General features: G+C 52.4%; 1 protein-coding gene across 1 annotated transcript in view; it reads right to left on the reverse strand.

Annotated features, from left to right (window-relative positions):
- Positions 1-1,990: 1,990 nt before the first annotated feature.
- Svop (SV2 related protein) overlaps positions 1,991-20,422 on the reverse strand; it is a 60,499-nt gene continuing 42,067 nt past the window's right edge. The window contains exons 7-16 of the mRNA XM_051161699.1: positions 19,582-19,645; positions 17,823-17,948; positions 16,075-16,203; positions 15,919-15,992; positions 12,463-12,539; positions 9,588-9,695; positions 8,816-8,927; positions 7,585-7,666; positions 6,133-6,222; positions 1,991-2,730 (exon numbers count right to left, since the gene is read on the reverse strand). Of these exons, the coding sequence (XP_051017656.1) occupies positions 2,524-2,730; positions 6,133-6,222; positions 7,585-7,666; positions 8,816-8,927; positions 9,588-9,695; positions 12,463-12,539; positions 15,919-15,992; positions 16,075-16,203; positions 17,823-17,948; positions 19,582-19,645 (1,069 nt within the window). The 3' untranslated portion in view covers positions 1,991-2,523. The remainder of the gene's footprint in view (positions 2,731-6,132; positions 6,223-7,584; positions 7,667-8,815; positions 8,928-9,587; positions 9,696-12,462; positions 12,540-15,918; positions 15,993-16,074; positions 16,204-17,822; positions 17,949-19,581; positions 19,646-20,422) is intronic.

Here is a 20,422-nt window from a genome sequence, read left to right on the forward strand (position 1 = left end):
AACTTCTTTTTGTTTGTTTGTTTGTTTGTTTTTGAGACAGGGTTTCTCTGATTATCCCGACTATCCTGAACTCACTCTGTAGACCAAGCTGGCCTTGAACTCGCAGTGATCCACCTGCCTCTGCCTCCGAAGTGCTGGGATTAAAGGCGTGCGCCACCACCACCACCCTGGCTAACTTTAAGCTTAAAAACCCTTCAAGAGTTAATTTTTCTCCCCTGAGTAGAAACTACAACCCTCTTCACTGTAGGCCCTGGAGAACACTGCTACCACCCCCACCCCCACCTCCAGCTTCTTCCCTACTGGAGCTGGATTGGTTGAAGATGAAGAGAAAATGACCATCTGGCTGGAGGGAGGGAGGGAGGGAGAAGAGCAGAGGAGAGCAGAGCAGAGTGAGGAGAGCAGAGCAGAGTGAGGAGAGCAGAGCAGAGGAGAGTGAGGAGAACAGAGCAGAGGAGAGAAGAGCAGAGCAGAGTGAGGAGAGCAGAGCAGAGTGAGGAGAGCAGAGCAGAGGAGAGTGAGGAGAACAGAGCAGAGGAGAGAAGAGCAGAGCAGAGCAGAGTGAGGAGAGCAGAGCAGAGGAGAGTGAGGAGAGCAGAGCAGAGGAGAGAAGAGCAGAGCAGAGTGAGGAGAGCAGAGCAGAGTGAGGAGAGGAGAGTGAGGAGAACAGAGCAGAGGAGAGAAGAGCAGAGCAGAGTGAGGAGAGCAGAGCAGAGGAGAGTGAGGAGAGCAGAGCAGAGGAGAGTGAGGAGAGCAGAGGAGAGGGTATATAAAGCAAAGGGAAGACTGTTTCTCTGGAAAGTTGAGCAGCCCAGAACTAACTTGAGATACAAGAAAATGTGGCTGAGTGAAGAGAATTGGGCTAGCCTGGGCTACACTCAAAGGTCAGTCTCAAATATCAATGATGATAGTAAATAATGTGACTGTCATGCCGGGTGGTGGTGGCACACACCTGTAATCCCAGCACTCGGGAAGCAGAGGCAGGAAGATCGCTGTGAGTTCGAGGCCAGCCTGGTCTACAAAGCGAGGCCAGGACAGCCAAGGCTACACAGAGAAACCCTGTATCGAAAAACAAAACAAACAAAACAAAAAAGAAAGAAAGAAAGAAAGAAAAAGAAAATGTGACTGTGAGGACAGAATAGGGGGGGTGGACTTCGAACTGTCCTCATGATGAAGAGGCCACTGTGTCTTTCTCCCGTCAGCATGTTGTCTCCATCAAACTCAAGGTCCCGAAGCTGCCCGCCAGCCCAGCCGGGGTGACTGCCCCTCTTAGAGTGGAGTTGTGTCAAAGCACTTCCTTGGAACAAGTTAGCAGACTTTAGAGTGAACTGTCATCAATGACCAGACTTACACCTGGTAATGTCAGTCACCAACGGTTTAATAAGAGATGAACGCACATCCGGCTTCCTTGCAATGTTGCATTGAGCAGCGTGAGTCACTTTCCTCTGGAGAAGACTCACATGTCTCGGGATCTGGGAGCACATGTGAAATGCCGAGACCTACCTCCAACCCTTCCTCCCGAGGCCACGACATCAGCCTCCCCTCTCCCTCTGACGTGGACTCTCCTGACCCTCGTGCCAGGCCCTCCTCTCAGGACCTGCCTCTGTAGGGCCAGCGCTGCCCCTGTCAGAGGAGCGGGAGAGAAGCAGAGGCAGACCCGGAAAGAGCAACGGGCTCCTGGTGCCCAGACTGAGTGGGCCTCAGCCCATGCCGCCATCTACAAAGCCTGAGTAAGTGGGGTCTCACTGTCCAATTCGGCCGAAGAGGGAGCCAGAAAAGGGTCCTGAAAGGCCTTAACTGCTTCCGGAGACTCTGGCTTTGGCTTTGAGCTTGAGTTCCGCCCCCCGCCCTTCCCCTCTGCTAGGCCTCACCCTCCAATTTCCAGGTTGGTGAATGGGCAACTGTTCTCTGACTCCATTGCCTGGTGGGTACCTGGCTCTCCCAGAGATATAACAGGCCTCTCTGCAGCCAGAGACAGAGACTCCAGAAGGGGCCCGTGGGGGGCTGCTTGGCTCAAGTTCAAATGCACATTCATCTGCCACTTTCTACCCGGCAGGCCCTGGAGAGGCATCAGGAGGGCCCAGCCAGACACTAGCTCACCTTAATCCCAAAGAATTCAGGGACGGAAGAAACCTACTGGACAAAATGGCAGGTGTCACAGGGGTGTGGGCCCGGACTGTATCTATGGAGATCTTTGGGCCGTGGCTCTCCAAGGGTGTAACTGGGTAACTATATGACATCTGCTCAGCTGGCCCTGAGCATCCTGGGACCCTCCCACCATAGTGGCTTCCCCATGCAGATCCACAGTGACGTACAAACCTTCCCCCTGGAGTGAATGGTGCCCCACCTTCCTGGGGTGGGTGACCCTCGATGAACATGGCCAAACACAGTGAAGACACAAAACCCTGCTGGTCCACATCACCCTCTTGGGTAAGTTCTTGGTGTTGGCAGTGACCACAGGTCGCCCCGCTGGGCTCTGCCAGCTCCTGGGCTCTACGCCTCAAAGACCAGCTCAACCCCCAGGGGTCATTCCTGAGAGCCGGAGTTCGACCTGGGGACACCTGTGCTGTTTGTCCCTCGGCCAACCATCTCCTGGCCCCACTCCCGTTGGCTGGATTCCTGCAGTCCTCTGCCTTTGGTCTCGATGGGCAAAAAGCAGGAGGCCACGGCAGCCAGGAGGCAGCAGCCACTGTAGACGGCCAAGGTCAGGTACACAGACGATTCCAGCATCACCTACGGAGGAAGATGCACAGAGATAAGGGGAACACTTCATCCCCACCCCAGGGGAGCACTTCATCCCCTCCCCGAGCACTTCATCACTACAGGTGGAACACTTTCTCCCCCCACTCCCCCCACTCATCCACAAGGGGAGTACTTAATTCACCAATGGGAGCACCTCATCCCTACAAAAGGAGCACCTCATCCCCCCAGAGGGAGTACCTAATCTCTACAAGCAGGGGCACTTCATCTCCCAAGGGGAGTACCTTATCCCCCCAGAGGGGAGCACTTCAGCCCTACAAGGGGGCACTTCATCACCCCATAAGGGAGCACCTCATCCATACAAGGGGAGCACCTTCTCCCTAAAGGGTGCACTTTATTCCCCCAACAAGAGGAGCACTTCATCCCTACAAGGGAACATCTCATCCTTACAAGGGTAGCATTTTATTCCCCCCAAGGGGACGACCCCATTCCCACTAGGGGAGCACTTTATTCCCCCAAGGGGAGTACCTCATCCCTACAAGGGGAGCACTTCATCCCCACAGGCGGAGCACTTCATCCCCCCCAAGCCAAGCACTCCATGTCCATTTCAGACAGGAACCTGAAGCTTAAGAGGCCAGATGAGCCACCAGGTATGGTGATGCACATTTCTAATCCTAGCACTGAGTGGCTGAAGCAGGAGGATTGCTTGAGTTCAGGGCCAGCCTGGGCTACAGAGTAAAACATATCTCAACACACAGCAAACTAAGGAGCTTATTCAAGCTTATCTGATGAGGTTGGGGCTGAGCTCTGAACCCAGGCCCATCGGGCTTAAGATTCTGTACCCTGCCAGGCACAGTGGGTGCCCATGGCCCCAGGACCCAGGGCAAGAGGATCCTGAGGCCAAGTTAGTCCCAGATGCATAGTAAGAGCCTGTGTCGAAAAGCCCAAGGGGCCAAGAAAGAATCCAAAGTCATAGCTGTAGCCTAGCCTGTGCTACATTCCCAGTCTGATGACAAATGTCAGACCACAGACAGGGCAGAGCTCAGTGCTCTGTCCCCAAGGAACTGGCACAGAATGAAGACACCCCAAAGAGACATGTGCTGGCCTCTCTGGCCACACGTGTTTGACACAATGGCCCCTGAGAACTGAGAATTGAGATTGCTTAAGGGGTCTTGTGCTGGAAGGAGGAGGCTGGAGCCTGGGGCAGGTCAGGAGGAGCCGCCTGTCTCCCAGGAAGAGATCACACAGCGCTCCAGGGATTTAAAGACTGAGCAGGCCAGAGCTGAGATGATGACAGGTCAGTGCTGGGGAGGACCACACTGTGACCAGGACCACTTAGCTACGTGAACCTCTTACCCTCCGTGTAAGGGCTGACGACGGCCCTGAGGGGGAGAGTCACTGGATCCCTCCATTGGTTCCTCTTCCCAATGTGGCCACAGTGAGTGAACCCGTGCCTTTCCACATGTCCATCTCTCTCTTTTTTTTTTTTAAATAACTTATTTTATTTGCATTTGTGTTTTGCCTACATGGTGTCTGTGAGGGTGTCGGAACCTCTGGCACTGGAGTTAAAGGCAGTCGTGAGCCACCATGTGGTTGCTGGGAATTGAACCCAGGACCTCTGGAAGAGCAACCAGTGCTCTTAACCTCTGAGCCATCTCTCCAGCCCCCCCCCCCTTTTTTTTTGGTTTTTCGAGACAGGGTTTCTCTGTGTAGCCTTGGCTGGCCTCGAACTCACAGTGATTCACCTGTCTCTGCCTCCTGAGCGCTGGGATTAAAGGCATGCGCCACCACTGCCCAGCATCCATCTCTTTAATTGGTGCACTGAGACACCTTGTGAGGATTTAGAGGATCCAGGCTTTGGCCCTGACAACTCTGGTGACATATAAGGGACAACAGTGCTGAAGAAGATGCCAGCACCCCAATTTTCTCAACTACCAAGAACAGATAAGTCTGCATGGACAGGATGCAGGCTGGGTGTGGGGCAGTGAGGGTGACAGAGATGTGGGGGGGGGGGTGATGAGAATGCTTTGGAAGTAGACAAAGTGGGGTACAGCACCAAGAACATACTAATACCACCAAATTATTTGCTAGAACACCACCCCTCCAGGTGCTCTTGGAAAGACCCTCAGAGACACAGCCCCACACCTCTGCAGTTTCCTCCCACACCCTACCTCCACCCCTGTAGTTACTGCAAAGAGCTGACTGACCACGGTCAGCTGCTGCCCGAGCTTCCTAGACCCCATAGGCTCCACCCCTCAAGGCTCTCAGAGAGAGAGTCCAAGCCTCACCTGCTCCTGAGAATCGGGGTGCCCTGTTCGCAGGTGCATAGAGAGCATGTTACCTAACCCTACTTCCTGACAGCCCAGGGCCTCCTCCCCGCTGGAAACCTTGAAGGAGACCCCCCAGCGTTATCTGGCGGGACTTAGCATCTTGCTGCAGACTCCACAGTGCTGTGTGGCCTGTCTGCCTGCAGAGTTAATAGGGCCTGAAGGACACCCGACACGGGCCTTTCTTTTGAAACTGCCCACTTCCTTCTCTCCCTCCTGGAAACCTAACATCGTTGTCTGTGCATGAGCGAGCTCGTGTGTGTGTGTGTGTGTGTGTGTGTGTGTGTGTACGTGTGCATGCACACATGTCCATGCACAGTCCATGTGTAGAGGTCAGAGGCCAACCTGTAGCAGCTGGCTCTCTCTCCCCTTCTTCCTGTATGCTCCCAGTTATCAAACACAAGTCATGGTCAGACTCATCCCCACCTGCCATCTTGTTGGGCCAATTTATCTTTAGGGCAATTAAGTTTAATAATGGGACTGACTCTTTCAAAAAGTGACAAAAGTCTGTGGGCATCGTGGCACATGCCTTTAATCCCAGCACTGGGGAGGCAGAGGCAGGCAGATTGCTGTGAGTTCGAGGCCAGCGTGGTCTACACAATGAGTCCAGGACAGCCAAGGCTACACTGAGAAACCCTGTCTCAAAAGAAACTGACAAAAGGAAAAAAGCTGAATATTTAGACCCTACACACGGACAGGAATGTTTTGCGGCAACAAAGTCAGCAGGTTTGGTAACTCACCCATCAGCCAGTTCAGAAAGGAAGACAGACAACTAGCCTGCTGCACTCTGGAGTCTTGTTCTTTGGGTCGATGGCCCAGGGTTACCTTGGCCCTGAACTGTGCTCCTCCCACCACAGCCTCCCCTAAGTAGCTGGGACTGTCACGTGCTGCCACACCCAGTGCATCCACCTTCCTCCGGTACCCTCATGGTCTTCTGCACAGGGAAGCCCTGGGTTTAACTCCAGGCTCTCTGAGTCCAGGCCTGATGGCCTTGGACCCTTTATCCTGCGGAGGCTTCTTCCGTCCTCGGGTGGGTTGCTAGGAAATGCTGTCCAGTCTACAGTCACAGATGGCTGCCCCCTGGATCTGTATTTGGGGCAACACTTACCTGAGCAATGAACGGAGTAATGAGGGCACCCACTCTCGCCATGCCGCTGCAGGTGCCCAGGCCCAGTGCCCTTGTCGCCGTGGGGTACACCTGGAATGTCAGTGTGTCAGGCGGATGTCATGGGAAACGCAGAAATCCCTCACCCCTTCCAGCTCAGGACCCATGGGACTATGCTTGTGGGCAGGACACAGGCGAAGGAGGTCGGAGGTTCGCCCAGTGCAGAGAGCATGAGGTTGGCTGCCGGCAGGAGCCTATTCTGTTTAACAATAGTGGGGGCAGGGTGTCTACAGAGTGCTTGCCTGGCATGGTGAGGCCCTGGGTTCTATCCCCAGTATAACAGAAAAACCTATGCAGACAGTTCCGTAGGGGTCAGTGGGCACCACACACAATGCACAATACACAACGTAAACTACCGGTTGTGCACAACACCTGGCACATGGCGGCTACTCAGCATTAAGTGAATAGAGGGACTCAGTCTACGGTTCTTTTTCTCTGCTGGAGAGCTTCAAGAGTTCCAAGCTGAACTTGGCAATGGCCTCTCTCCTGCAGGCACCGTGACCAGTGCTGTGTCAGCCACACCACACCTTCCTCCAGAGCTAATGGAAGCAGGACACGAGAGCACCCGCACTGACCCTGTTTTGAGCAACTTGGTGTGCCGTGAGAGTGTGTGTGTGTTGAGAACCTCTGAAGCTGGGGTTACAGGCGATTGTGAGCTGCCCCGTGTGGGTGGTGAGAACCAAACTTAGGTCCTCTGGGAGACCAGTGTGTGCTCTTAACCACTGACATCTCTGCAACTCCTAGTGTGGGTTTTCAGAGGCTACACAGAGACCTAACATCGCCTAATTAATTACTTCATGGTTACCAATAGCCAGGTGACTGAGATTTAGCCAGGCTTAGAAAATTTAAAACTTTGGGAAAAAAAAAAAAAAAGGCCGGGAGTGGTGGTGCATGGCTTTAATTCCAGCATTCAGGAGGCAGAGGCAGGAGGATCACTGTGAGTTGGAGGCCAGCCTGGTCTACAAAGCAAATCTAGGACAGCCAAGGCTACATAGAGAAACTCTGTCTCAAAAAAAAAAAAATGTTGATTTTTCTTTTTTTTACGTACTGGGGGGTCAAATCTAGGGCCTTGAGCAAGAAAGGCAAACACTTTAGCACTGAGTTACACACCCATCTGGAGAACACACCAAGCTGCCTATGAGAAGGGAGGTCATGCCCCCCCGATCCCATCACCATTGGCTTTGCCTCTACACACTTAGGCAACCTCTGGGATTCTTATATTGAGCTTAAAGCATGTATGAGCAGGGGAAAAAAGGATGATTATAAAATAAGTGGGAGTACTGAGGGCTACGGGTGCCACCCAGAGCCGAGAACAATTGATGTTCTGGGCTAACATCGCTGCCAGCCTCCCCCACCCCCACCTCCCCACCCCCAGTTCTCAGGCACCTCTCCTACCTCTGGCGTGTAAACATAGGCCGCTTGGAAGCCTCCAGAAATAAAGGCTCTTGCAATGAAGAGTAAGAGGGTGAGCACATTTCTGGGGAGGAGAAAGGAGCAGGAGAGAGGGGTGTTTGTTTGTTTGTTTGTTTTGGTTTTGTTTTCTGTCAGATTTCCTCAGCACAATCCCACCTTCCTGGGAAGAACTGACACCTGAGTGGGCAAAGGTTTTCCTACCCAGCACATGGGCACAGACGCACCTCCAAGTGCTGAGCACTGTTCTCCATCTGGCACACCTGCTCACAGACGGCACACCTGTGGTACACCGCTATGTCGAGTGGGGGAAGTGGTCAGAGTGATTAACATTCCCGCTGAGGCTCAGTGATGGAGCACTTGCCCAGCGTGTGTGTGGCCTTGGGTTCTAGCAAGACCGTATGTTTGTTTGTTTGTTTTTAATTTTTGACTTTTTGAGACATAAGTGGCATTTTAAGGGCACTTCAGGTCCCCAACGTTCTGCTCAGCTGTTCTCCTTGGTGACCTGTAATACCAACCCTTTATGCTCTAAGCCCCATCTCTCTCGCTTCCTGCAGCCCACTGATTACTCATCGGGATTGGTCTGGGGTTCCTCAGAGGTCAGGTCTATATTCAGGGGGCTCCTAGGAGTTGGAAAACTAGAGAAATAAATGTGTCTTCAGTAGGAACTGTTTGAAACAAGGTCTCTTTCTGTCCCACAAATCACTTTAACACATACACAACTTCTGTGACTGACCACTCAGAGCTCTTGTTTGGGTTAGGCACATGGTGGTTTGGATATGAACAGTCCCCCACAGCCTCATGGATTGGAATGCTTAGTCTGCCAGGGAGCCACACTATTTGAGAAGGAGTAGGAGGTGTGGGCTTGTAGGAGGAAGTGTGTCACTGGGGGTGGGCTTTGAGGTGCTTTCTTTTCCTGCTGCCTGCAGATTCGATGCAGACCTCTCAGCTGCTTTCCAGCACCACATCTGCCTGCGTGCTGCCCTGCTTCCTGCCGTGAGGATAACAGACTAGACCTCTGAACTGTAAGCCAGCCCCAGTTAAATATCTTCCTTTATAAGCGTTGCTGTGGTCACAGTGTCTTCACAGCAATAGAGCAGCGGTTAGGACCAATAGAAATGGTCCCTTGCTACCCTGGCAGAGGCTTTGACCTTGAGCCTGACTATCCGGCCCATCAGGAGATCCCCCCTGGGCTGGGGGTCCTCCCGACACCCACCTTCCGATGCAGATGAACAGCAGGAGGCTGCAGAGGGAGAAGGTGATGAAACACAGCGCCATGGTCTTCTTGCGGCCCAGGCGGTCGATGACCCACAGAGTCACAAGCACACCTGCCAGGAGAGTGGGGACATGGCAGGCAGTTTCTCAGCTGGTTCCCAGTGACCCACCCCATGTTACCCTCTGCCCCTGAGAGTGGACCAGCCCAGCAAATCCAGGAGACTTGCTCCGCCCCCCCCCCCCCCCCCCCGCTGACCTCTCGTTTTTAAAAAAGATTTATTTATTATTACATATACAGTGCTCTGCCTGCATGTACACCTGCACACCAGAAGAGGGCATCAGATCACATTATAGATGGTTGTGAGCCACCATGTGGTTGTTGGGAATTGAACTCAGGACCTCTGCATGAACAGTCAGTGCTCTTAACTTCTGAGTCATCTCTCCAGACCTCCCCTTTGTTTTTGTTTTTTTGAGATGGGGTCTCTCTGTGTATCCCTGGCTGTCCTGGACTCGCTGTGTAGACCAGGCTGGCCTCGAACTCACAGCGATCGCCTGCCTCTGCCTCCCAAGTGCTGGGATTAAAGGCGTGCGCCACAATGCCCCGCCTGGAGTCGAGTCTTGCTCTTTTATCAGAATACCCGAAACCCGACAGCATAACTCCTTGGCCCTTGAGTAGAGTCAGACCTCAGGCCTCTCACTACTCCTTGGGATGTGTAGCAATGGACCTACTTTTTAAATGTAAACACTCAATAGAAGGCATGCCCCAGCCTCACCTGGGAACTCGGACAGGGTGGTCCACAGAAGGTCCATGTAATCCTCCTTGCTCAGGTACTCACAGGCCAAGCTGCATTTGGCCTCCACAGTCTTCTTCCGGCTGGAGACTAGGGTGGGGAAAGCGGGGCAGGGGTGGTCACACAGTTATGCACCACAGCTTTCTGTACCCGAGCCCTTCTTGCCTGTAGAGTGGCGAGCTGGGAGAGATTCCAGTCTCCAGGGCTTGGATTTTGCAGGGCTGTGGTTCAGATCTGAGACACCACAGTAAGAGAGGGGAGACCCGCAGGCTCAGGGGTGAGCCTCAAGCACAATGCAGAGGCCTGGCTCAGCCTCTCTGCACCCTGCTTCTGCACACTTGTGAGGTTTTATGCACTTTCTCCAACTCTGAGGCAGGCTGTGTAGAGGCGATGCAATCCCACAGATGCATCGGACCTGCTGAAATAGGCAGGACCCACTAAGGTGACTGCTGGTTCCTGTCACATGATAATGACCTCTCTGTGTAATTAGCCTCCCCAAAATGCCTGCTGCCACCGTACCATGATGTGTGTGTGCGCATGTGTGTGCATGCATGTGTGTGTGTACATGTGTATGCATGTGTGTGTGTGTATCTGTGTACACACATGGGTACGTGTGTGTTGGGGTGGGCATGGGACCCACAAGAGACAGTCAGGGCATTAAAGCCTCTTCCAGGGAAAGTCCTCACTAGGTCCTGGAATTCTCATCCTTTTCCCCCTCCCCAACCTCAACTCCTGAATAACCCTCCTCACAAAGGTTTACCCATAAAACAAGCCATCCAAAAGTCCACCTATGTGGGTGCAGCTCTCTCTCTCTCTCTCTCTCTCAGCACCCCACACCCACTCTGGGGTATGTACCAGTGTCTTTAACACATTGCAACTCTTATGTCCAACCAAGTCACCCTGAAATACTGTCACTGACAAGATGCCGTCTTCAGAGGCCTCTGCAAAGACTACTCGAACTCACAGTGATCCACCTGCTTCTGTCTCCTGAGTGCTGGGATTAAAGCCGTGTGCTACCACAGCCAGCTCTCCTCAAATTCCTATACCATTTCATGAGTGAATGCTTGAACACACTGTGCTGGGTATCGAACCCGGGGCCTTATGCTTGCTAAGAGCACCCTTTACCTCTACCCATCGTCACCCACAATCCCTTAGGCTTTACATGCAAAAGAGAGCAGGCAAACTGTGAGGAAACTTGGTGCCTTTGTTCTCTGCCCTGGACTCAGTGTCAAGAGTTCCAGTGTTGCCTTTGAAGCAGAGCCAATGGCTGAACATCTGCACACTGCACTTTTCTTTTTATTTCTTCAGTTTGTCTGGTGATCCTGCTTCAAGATCCTCCGCCCCTTAAACCTGACCGATGCGTGGGCCTCACCCATGCTGATTAAACTGGTCTGGAGAAGGCTGAAATGGTGCTGGCATTGTGTCAAAGTTCCCGGGGGCGGGGCGGGGGGGCTGTGGATGGCCGTAGAGCCCTTGCCTAGCATTCAGGAGGCCCTAGGTTCCACCCAAGTCAGGAATTCCCTTGGACAGGGCGGAGACCCACTCTGCCTGACTCCATCTCACAGGCAAAGGGCACATTAGCCACTGCCCAGGATCACATGTGTAAGCCTGGGAACTGTGCTTTGGGCCCTTTAAAGGGAGGAGGGGCTGGAAAGGTTGTTTTAGCTGTGTGCAGTGCTCACCTTAACCGCTGTTAGTGAAAAATAAATCAGGTGACCCCATGGCTGAGGCAGCCCAGAGCTTGGGGATCCAAACTGCTGTGTTTCTGACCAACCAGAAGCCACAGCTCCCGGGGGTGGGGGGCGGGTGTCTGGGGGTGGGAGGAGATCCAGGACACTCCGACCTATCTGAGCTATGAGTGAGCCCTTTGCCTGTGACACGTGTGTGTGCTGCTGATGTTCATGGTCCCCAGAGCTGTAAGCTCCTGCCTGGCCCCTGCAGCAGACGCAGCCCCTGGGCGAAGGGACAGATCTAAGCTGGGAGAGTCATGCAAACAATGCATTCTGTGTTGTAGAGGGAGATCTCCTCCAATCCTACAACTGCTATCTATCGGTCTGTCTGTCTGTCTGTCTGTCTGTCTGTCTGTCTATCGGTCTGTCTATCCATCTATCTTCAAGACAGGTAGCCTTGGCTGTCCTGTAACTTGCCCTGTAGACCAGGCTGGCCTCAAACTCACAGAGATCCACCTGCCTCTGCCTCCAGTGCTGGGATTAAAGGCGTGCGCCACCACGCCAAGCTCTACTGCTGTTCTTTAAAAGCCCAGCTAAAGGCTAGGCATGGTAGCCTCTGTGAGTTCCAGGCTAGCCTGACCTACATAGTGAGACATTATCTAAAAACATAAAAAGCCTACTACGGAGCTGGCGGTGGTGGTTCATTCCTAAAATCCGGCATTGGTCTAAGCGTGGTGGTGCCTATATATAATCTCAGCACTTAGGAAACTGAGGTAGGGAGAAAACAAAGCAAAACAAAAGTTAGGTCTTTATTTTATTTATGTAGCTAGTTATTTCTGTCATGGGGAGTGAACCCAGGGTCTCACACACACTAAGTGGGAGTGCCCCCTTCACTCTTAAAATGCGTTTTCCTCGGGTCTTTTGACAGATGAAAGTTCCCCTCATGTCCCTTCCAGCCAAACAGACTGCTCTTTCTTCAAGTGAGATTTCTCAGCGGTGCCTCAGTTTACCCCTAAACACTGCTAGCTTCAGAGCCGGAGCCCTGACTTAAGGTGGACCTGGGCACACGGCCAGCTGATAGCCTTGGGATTTATGCCACGCCAATGACAGTGGCGCCCTGTGGTGGGGAGAGCGAGTGGCTGTGTTATTAGGGGTGGGGGTGGAGGGACGCGCGGTTGGGTACTTACTGCTGCAGACGTCTCCAGCCTGGAAGAGTTCTGTGGTGAGCAGAACCAAGCCGTAATAAGAAAAGGCATTGGAGAACCTGCGGGGTGGGGAGAAGGAGCTGCATGGAGGCGTCAGAGAGCGGAGCGCAAGGCCCCTCCCGGCCCCAAGAGTTCTCCGAAGGACAGTGTGACATCCCGGGACGGACAGCACGGCATTCGCAGGGGCACAAGGCTTCTAGGCTACTGTGAGGGGATGAACATGAATTTCTGAGTATGATGGCACTTCGCTCCCACCTGGACCTGAGGTTTTAATTCAGAGTGACCAGAGCCAGAAAGTTCATAAAACAACCACGTGGAGACCCAGACACAACCAGAGGCCGATGTGTGTCTCCTGGGTTACAATGACGCTAGCAAGCTGTGGCTTCTACCGTTCAGTATGAACTGTAGAGATGAGCTGGACGTGGTGGCGCATGCCTTTAATCCCAGCATTCGGGAAACAGAAGCAGGTGGATCACTGTGAGTTCGAGACCAGCCTGGTATACAAAGCAAGTCCAGGATAGCCAAGGCTACACAGAGAAACCCTGTCTCAAAATAAATAAATAAATAAATAAATAAGAACTGTAGGGCTGTTTGGATTGGTTAAAATGGCCATTTCCTTCACTTTCTACATCCCGTGTTCTCAGCCTGTAACGTCAAGGATAACGTCTCCCCATATGTTACATGCACAGAAGGTGGGGAAAACCCCTCCCTCGGCTTGTAATGGCGATGTCCGAGTTCACTAACTGCTGCCCTATCACCCGGAAGTTGCCCTCTTGCCTGTCCAGTTTCGTCTTGTCAGATTTTAGCAACGAATGAGCCCCCTAGTGCCCTGGGATATAAATTAAAACCCGGCCTCCACTTACACAGAACGTGATGCTGGCTCAACTCCGTATCAAAATACCTTAATAGCCATGCATCTGCAGTTGACCCACCGTCCTTTCAACTATCAAGAGTGTTATGTACTCACTTACCAGCCACCCACTTCCACCAAATAAATAAATAAGGAAAAAAAAAAAGAAAAAAAAGAAAAGCTAAGAACGCCATCAGGTTGTTGTATCTGCGACCAGCCAGCGAGTCTTTTGGCAGATACCTTGATTTATGGCTTTCCCACTTAACCACTTCCACAGGGGAACACATATTTGCTTCTGAAAAAAAAAAAACTGTATTCTCTTTGAGGTAAGAACTGGGTTTGAAAGCCGGGGCTGGTGGCGCACGCCTTTAATCCCAGCACTCAGGAGGCAGAGGCAGGCGGATCGCTGTGAGTTCGAGGCCAGCCTGGTCTACAAAGTGAGTCCAGGATGGCCAAGGCTACACAGAGAGACCCTGTCTCGAAAAACAAACCAAAAAAAACAAACAAACCAAAAAAAAGAACTGGGTTTGACATGGACTGACAGGATTAAAATCAGCCTCCCACATTATTTGCTGTTGGGATTCAAAATCAGTCCAAGGGAATTGCAGATCCTTTAAAAATTATTTATTTATTTATTTTAATCTATAGGTTCTTAAAGGCAGATATTTCCGTTCTGTCCAACACTCCTTTCTAAACACCCTAGGATGCCACTCTGTACCGGACACACAGCAGGCGCTTAATAAGTGCTGTGGAGGCAGAACTCACGCCTGGGTTCTGCGCTATGAAAGCCTTTCTTCCCTGTAATTGGCCATGCTGGGAACACCTCTCTTCTAATCAATGCCTCTGTTCAAAGGGGAAAAGAAAGGTTGGAACCAGGCTAAATATAGGACACAGGTCCTCCAGCCACCCAGGGCTGTGTACCAGCAGGTGCTACATAGGAGACTTGGGGCGAGGGGTGGGGAGGGGGAGAAGAATGGCTGAAATTGGACTTTGGACTTGCTGCAAGGAGGAAAACAATTACTTTCTGCATCGGCCTCCTTTCCGGTCTCCTCCCGCGGCTGTTGCTTAAGAAAAATTAAGCAGAGTGGGAACTGGGAAGGTCCCAAGAATGGCCCTGTTGACCACACCTCAGTGTTCAAAGGGTGGGCTGTGTACCAGCAGCTGTAGCCAAGGCAACAGGTGCAGCGAGGAAGGGCCTGGACCATAAACAGTGACCTCCTGTAGGAAGGGGAATTTTCTTTCAGTTCCTTTGGTTGCTTCAATCTCATTACATGTTCCCGGTTCCTGAGCCCTCACCACAGCTGCCCCATCTCCAGTAAGCAAGTTCTCAGCCTTGGGCAGCCGCCCTGTCTTCCTGGTACACAGGCTCACTGCCTTGGCACACCGGCCGCCCCATGTCTCTGGTACACAGGCTCAATGACTTGGCACACCGGCCTCCCCATCTCTGGTACACAGGCTCACTGCCTTGGCACACCGGCCGCCCCATCTCTGGTACACAGGCTCACTGCCTTGGCACACCGGCCGCCCCGTCTCTCTGGTACACAGGCTCACTGCCTTGGCACACCAGCCGCCCCGTCTCTCTGGTACACAGGCTCACTGACTTGGCACACCGGCCGCCCCGTCTCTCTGGTACACAGGCTCACTGCCTTGGCACACCGGCCGCCCTGTCTCTCTGGTACACAGGCTCACTGCCTTGGCACACCGGCCGCCCCGTGTCTCTGGTACACAGGCTCACTGCCTTGGCACACCGGCCGCCCCGTCTCTCTGGTACACAGGCTCACTGCCTTGGCACACCGGCCGCCCCGTCTCTGGTACACAGGCTCACTGCCTTGGCACACCGGCCGCCCCGTGTCTCTGGTACACAGGCTCACTGACTTGGCACACCGGCCGCCCTGTCTCTCTGGTACACAGGCTCACTGCCTTGGCACACCGGCCGCCCCGTCTCTGGTACACAGGCTTACTGCCTTGGCACACCGGCCACCCTGTCTCTCTGGTACACAGGCTCACTGCCTTGGCACACTGGCCGCCCCGTCTCTGGTACACAGGCTCACTGCCTTGGCACACCGGCAGCCCCGTCTCTCCGATGCACAGGTTTTGTACTGCCGACCTGTATCTTTACTGTATCCACCTTTGCAAGTCATCGTTAGGGATGTGTTTTCTTGAAAAGCTGAGATGGAAATGTCTCCTTTAAAAGCTACTTATCTGAGTGGCTCCAGGCCAAGTTCAAAAGATGAAGAAGAGAATGAGAAAATAGCTCAAGTGGTGGTACCTCGACGTGAGCGCTGACTGCACGTATGGTGGCCAGCCTGGAATCCCAGCACTCCAGAGACAGAGACCAGCTCTCCATAGCAAGCTGCCTAACTTCAAGCAAGAGACACCGCCTCGATTTATTAGGTTGAGAGAGGCTGTGCGACAGACCCCTATATCATCTTTGGGCCTCCCGTGTATACATGTGCATACACACATGTGCACACATATGCATATAAACATTCATGCACACATGCATGCAAAATAAATAAGTAAATCTCAGGCCTCAACCATGTGCACTGGGAGGGGCTCACAGTGGGCGGAAGGGCGGCAGCTCCTACCATATAAACCACAGCAGCAGAGTCGTCCAGCGAAAGTGGGGTGTGAACAGGTCCCTCATTTTGCCTCGGTCTTCCTATTTCGAAACAAGAACATAAGGGTTATTGGCTAACCGACACACACACACACACACACACACACACGGTCCAGACACTCACCTGTCTGGAGATGATGAGTTTTCCCAGAGGCATGGGGGCTCCATTTTCTGTTGCGATCCGCTTTAAGGTAGCAATTGCCTTCTCCTGGTTTCCGGAGAGCACGTCGTACCTAGCACTCTCTGGCAGCCACTGAGGAGGGGACAGGAGACCCGGGTGTGGCTGGTCACTGTGGATCAGAGCAGGCCCTCCCAGCTCCCACCTCTCATCTGTGTGGGCATCTTTGGAGTCAGAGACCTGGCTTCTTTCCAGGTTACATGGTTATATGAGCCTGTGCAGTGATGTCACTTCCCTGAGCCTCTGTTTCCTCGCTCAGGTGTTTTGAGGGCTAAGTGGGGTGTGTAAGTGCCATCACTGCTGTGGTTGCTTTTAAGTCAAAGGACAAGTGGAGTAAATAAAGACCACCATTAGAAAACAAAAACAAAACAAAACATCTCAGTCGGCAGAGGCAGGCAGAGATGTGAGTTCCAGGACAGCCTGGTCTACAAAGCAAACCCAAGACAGCCAAGGCTACACAGAGAAACCCTGTGTCAAAAAAAAAAAAAAACAATCTCCTTCTCAATTCTTGAGAAACTCTGTAATTTGGGGGTTGGAGAGATAGTTAAGAGCACTGTCTGTTCTTGCAGAGGTCCTGAGATCAATTCCCAGCACCCACATGGTGGCTCACAACCATCTACACTGGGATCTCATGCCCTCTGCTGGCCTGCAGGTGTATGTGCAGATCGAGCTAGAGCATTCATCATTAAATAAATAAATCTTAAAAAGAGAGAGAGAAACTCTGCCTTCATGTGACTAGCACCATCTTACAAACTAAATCTGAGGGAGAGAAATCAGAAAGTTTTAAGCCTGATAAAGAGAGAGAGAAACTCTGCCTTCATGTGACTAGCACCATCTTACAAACTAAATCTGAGGGAGAGAAATCAGAAAGTTTTAAGCCTGATGGAGACCCAACTCCAAGCATTGAAGGCAAGTGCATGTCTGGGAAGGGAATCTGTGCTTTGCACACCAGCTGACTTAGTAGAGAAACCATGGGGCTGGGACTCAACCGGTCCAAATAAGGTCTACTTGAAAATCTCATTGGCCTCTGGAATTTGGTTTCCTCGTTAGTAAAGTGAGGCTATAGCAGACTTTGTCAATGTCCAACAAAATTTACGGCACTATGTGGAATCCTCCGTGGACATGGCTGCTCAGCCACGGGCTACATTTCCCAGCTTCCCTTGCAACCACAAGAGACCACACGGCTGGCAAGGGTGTTAGCCTCCACTTTGGTTACTCTCCCCTACCCCTGACCCCTTACCCACCCTTCACTCCCCTCCTCTAATGACCTGGGGTGGGGGTCAGGGGTGGAAGGCTGAACCACAAGCTGCAAAACCAAACCCAAACAAAACGCATTAACAACTAAACCTGGGCCGAGATGCCCCATGGGAGCCAGAACACTCTAGAATGCTCTGCTGCAGAAAAGCAACCTCCTCCTGCTTTTGGCTACGGAGCTGCAGCTTTGTTACAAGAACAGATGTCACCCTAACTCATATGGGCTTCGTCACGGCCGTACCCTACATGGTTATAAGGGGAAAGTAATGTCAAAAGCGAGCGGGTAAGCCAGGCGGTGGTGGCGCACGCCTTTAATCCCAGCAGCACTCCAGAGGCAGAGCTCTGAGTTCAAGACCAGCCTGGTCTACAGAGTGAGGTCCAGGACAGCCTGTCTCGAATAGAGCCTGGACTAGCAAGGAGACGGCTTTTAAGATACTTACGAAGCACAGGACGGCGAAGACGAGCAGTGGGGCCGCGGAGAGCATGAGCAGCCAGCGCCAGCCCAGGCTGGGCATGACAAACACAGCCAGGAGGACCTCCAACCCTGTCCCGAGGGCCCAGAAGACCTGACAGGGGAGGGGGGCAGGAGTGAGAGTCAGGGATGGGACAGTGTGGTCCACACAGGGACAACTGTGAGGTGCTGTGGACGGAGTGAACGTTAGAGCAGTCGCTCCTTTCCTTCCCGTGTGGAGGCATCCTGCCGTGATCTCCCCCCCTGCCCCCCTACCCCCTACCCCCCTGCTGCCCATCCCCCCACCCCATAGGCCCCCCACCCACCCACACACAGCGCTGGCTGGACTGCAGGATATGACATCACAGCGAAATAGGAGGACGAGGTGGAAAGGACCAGTATTTTGTGAATTCTGTGATTCAGGAGCGACAGGGGGCATTCAAGGGACTTTGGCATGAGTTTATTTCTTTCCCCCCTTTTTTGTTTTGTTTTGTTTTTGTTTTTTGAGACAGGGTTTCTCTGTGTAGCCCTGGCTGTCCTGAACTCTCTTTGTAGACCAGGTTGGCCTCGAACTCACAGCGATCTGCCTGCCTCTGCCTCCCGAGTGCTCCGATTCAAGGCGTGAGCCACCACCGCCCAGTTTAAAAATGTTTTCAGACAGGGTCTTGCTATGTGGTCTTGACTGGCCTGGAACTTGCTAAGTAGACCAGGCTGGCCTGAAACTTACAGGGATCCTCCTGCCTCTGCCTACTGAGTTTGCAGATCACAGGTGTGAGCCACCACTTTAGTTATTGGATCTTGGCGGGAAGCTTGCAAGGGCCTAAGAGAGAACCGAGTGTGACCAGGGCCAACCAAAATTCAAGATCAGGAGGTTCTAGGCCACCCAGGGCTACGTAGTGAAAGCTTGTCTCAAAACAAACACATTGATTCAATATTTACACAGCTGATTAGCCATGCCCATGTCATGGTCGAGAGCCGGCGCTCTGGTTGATCAGGGGAGGGCGTTGTTAGAGGACGTAAGTCCGTGGTAACGATGCACCACGTGATCTCGTGGCAGAGGAGCCACCACTGTGGCCACCACGTGATCCCGTGGCTGAGGAGCCACCACTGTGGCCACCGGTGTGCAGCACAACCAGATGTCCTGTGCAGTCCTTGTATGGCCAGGCCTGACAGCTGCAGAGCAAGTTCGAGGTCTGCCTGAGCAATTTAGCAAGACTGCCTCAAAATAAAAAGGACAAAGAGAGTCCTGCGGTAGAGCACGTTGTCTAACGTGTGTGAGGTCCTAGATCAGTGGGTCTCAACCTGTGGGACAAAACCCTTTGGGGTGGGAGGTCAAACAACCCTTTCACTGGGGTCGCATGTCAGATTATCCTGCATATATCAGATATTTTACGTTATGATTCATAACAGTAGTAAAATTACAGTTGTGAAGTAGCCATGAAAATAATTTTATGGTTGGGGGTAGGCTCCCCACAACACGAGGAGCTGTATGAAGGGCCACAGCATTGAGAAGGTTGAGAGTTGCTGTTCTTGGTCAACCTCCAATTGGAGAAAGAAAGGCAGGAAGAAGTAGGAGAAAGAGAGAGGGAGAAAAAAAGGTTTTACAGTGTATATGCATGAGCGTAGCTGCTTATTAAGCTTGCTGTGTTTTCCTTAAACTCTCCTTTGCAGTCCTGTGGCTCCGTGCATCCAAGAACCACTTGCCAGCCAGTTAGTGCCCCCCTGGAGACCCGTCACCAGCTCCTTACCTCAATCAGCAAAATGCACTTGGCTCTGGACTTCATGGGAAGGAACTCGGCGTACAGTGTCACCCTAGGTGAGCAAAGAGACAGGGCTCAGAGGGTGGGCAGATGGCGGACTCTGAATTTGCTCCAGCAATAAACAACATCCTCTAATAACGGTCTGTGGATTCCTAAGTGGCGATTTCCCAGGACAGTGGCTAAAGTCAGAAGTTCAACAGGTTCTTCCCGTGGCTCAAGGCTACCTTCAAACTCACCACCTTCCCGCCTCCACCTCCTGAGCGCTGGGGTGGGAGGAGGCGGGGGGTGGTGGAGGGGACACACACCCTCATCCTGGGTCCCTGGTTCTGTGTGTTCGTCCCTGCCCAGTTGCTCCCAGCAGCTGCATCCTGAATGTGTAATGCCAACCTTCTTCCTCACTGGCATATTATTATGCATAGATGGATGGAGTTGGTGTCTGACAGGTTTCTCCACTCTAAACTATCATTTTTACCCTCGTGACTAGTCGGTAGTTTGCCAGGACATGTCCAGATTTGCCAATACCTTGTTCCCCACAGAACCTCTGCCCACTAGCTGTAGTAACTAGCTATTTCTTCCTGAAATGATCACCACTGCATTGAGGACAATCGTTGTTGTTGTTTTTTTTTTTTTTTAATTTGTCTTTCTTTTGTATTTATTAATCACAACCTAGTATTAGAAAGAGTTCTTTTGGGGCTGGCGAGATAAACCAGCTGAGAGAGGAACCTGCCCCCAACCATGGTGAGCTGAGTTTGATCTCTGTAGTTCCACACGGCAGGAGGAGATAGCTGACTCCTACACGGTGTCCTCCTCTGACCTCCATAAGCATGGT

Source organism: Acomys russatus, chromosome 19 (assembly GCF_903995435.1).
Source record: "Acomys russatus chromosome 19, mAcoRus1.1, whole genome shotgun sequence".
In the NCBI taxonomy this organism is placed as follows: domain Eukaryota; kingdom Metazoa; phylum Chordata; class Mammalia; order Rodentia; family Muridae; genus Acomys; species Acomys russatus.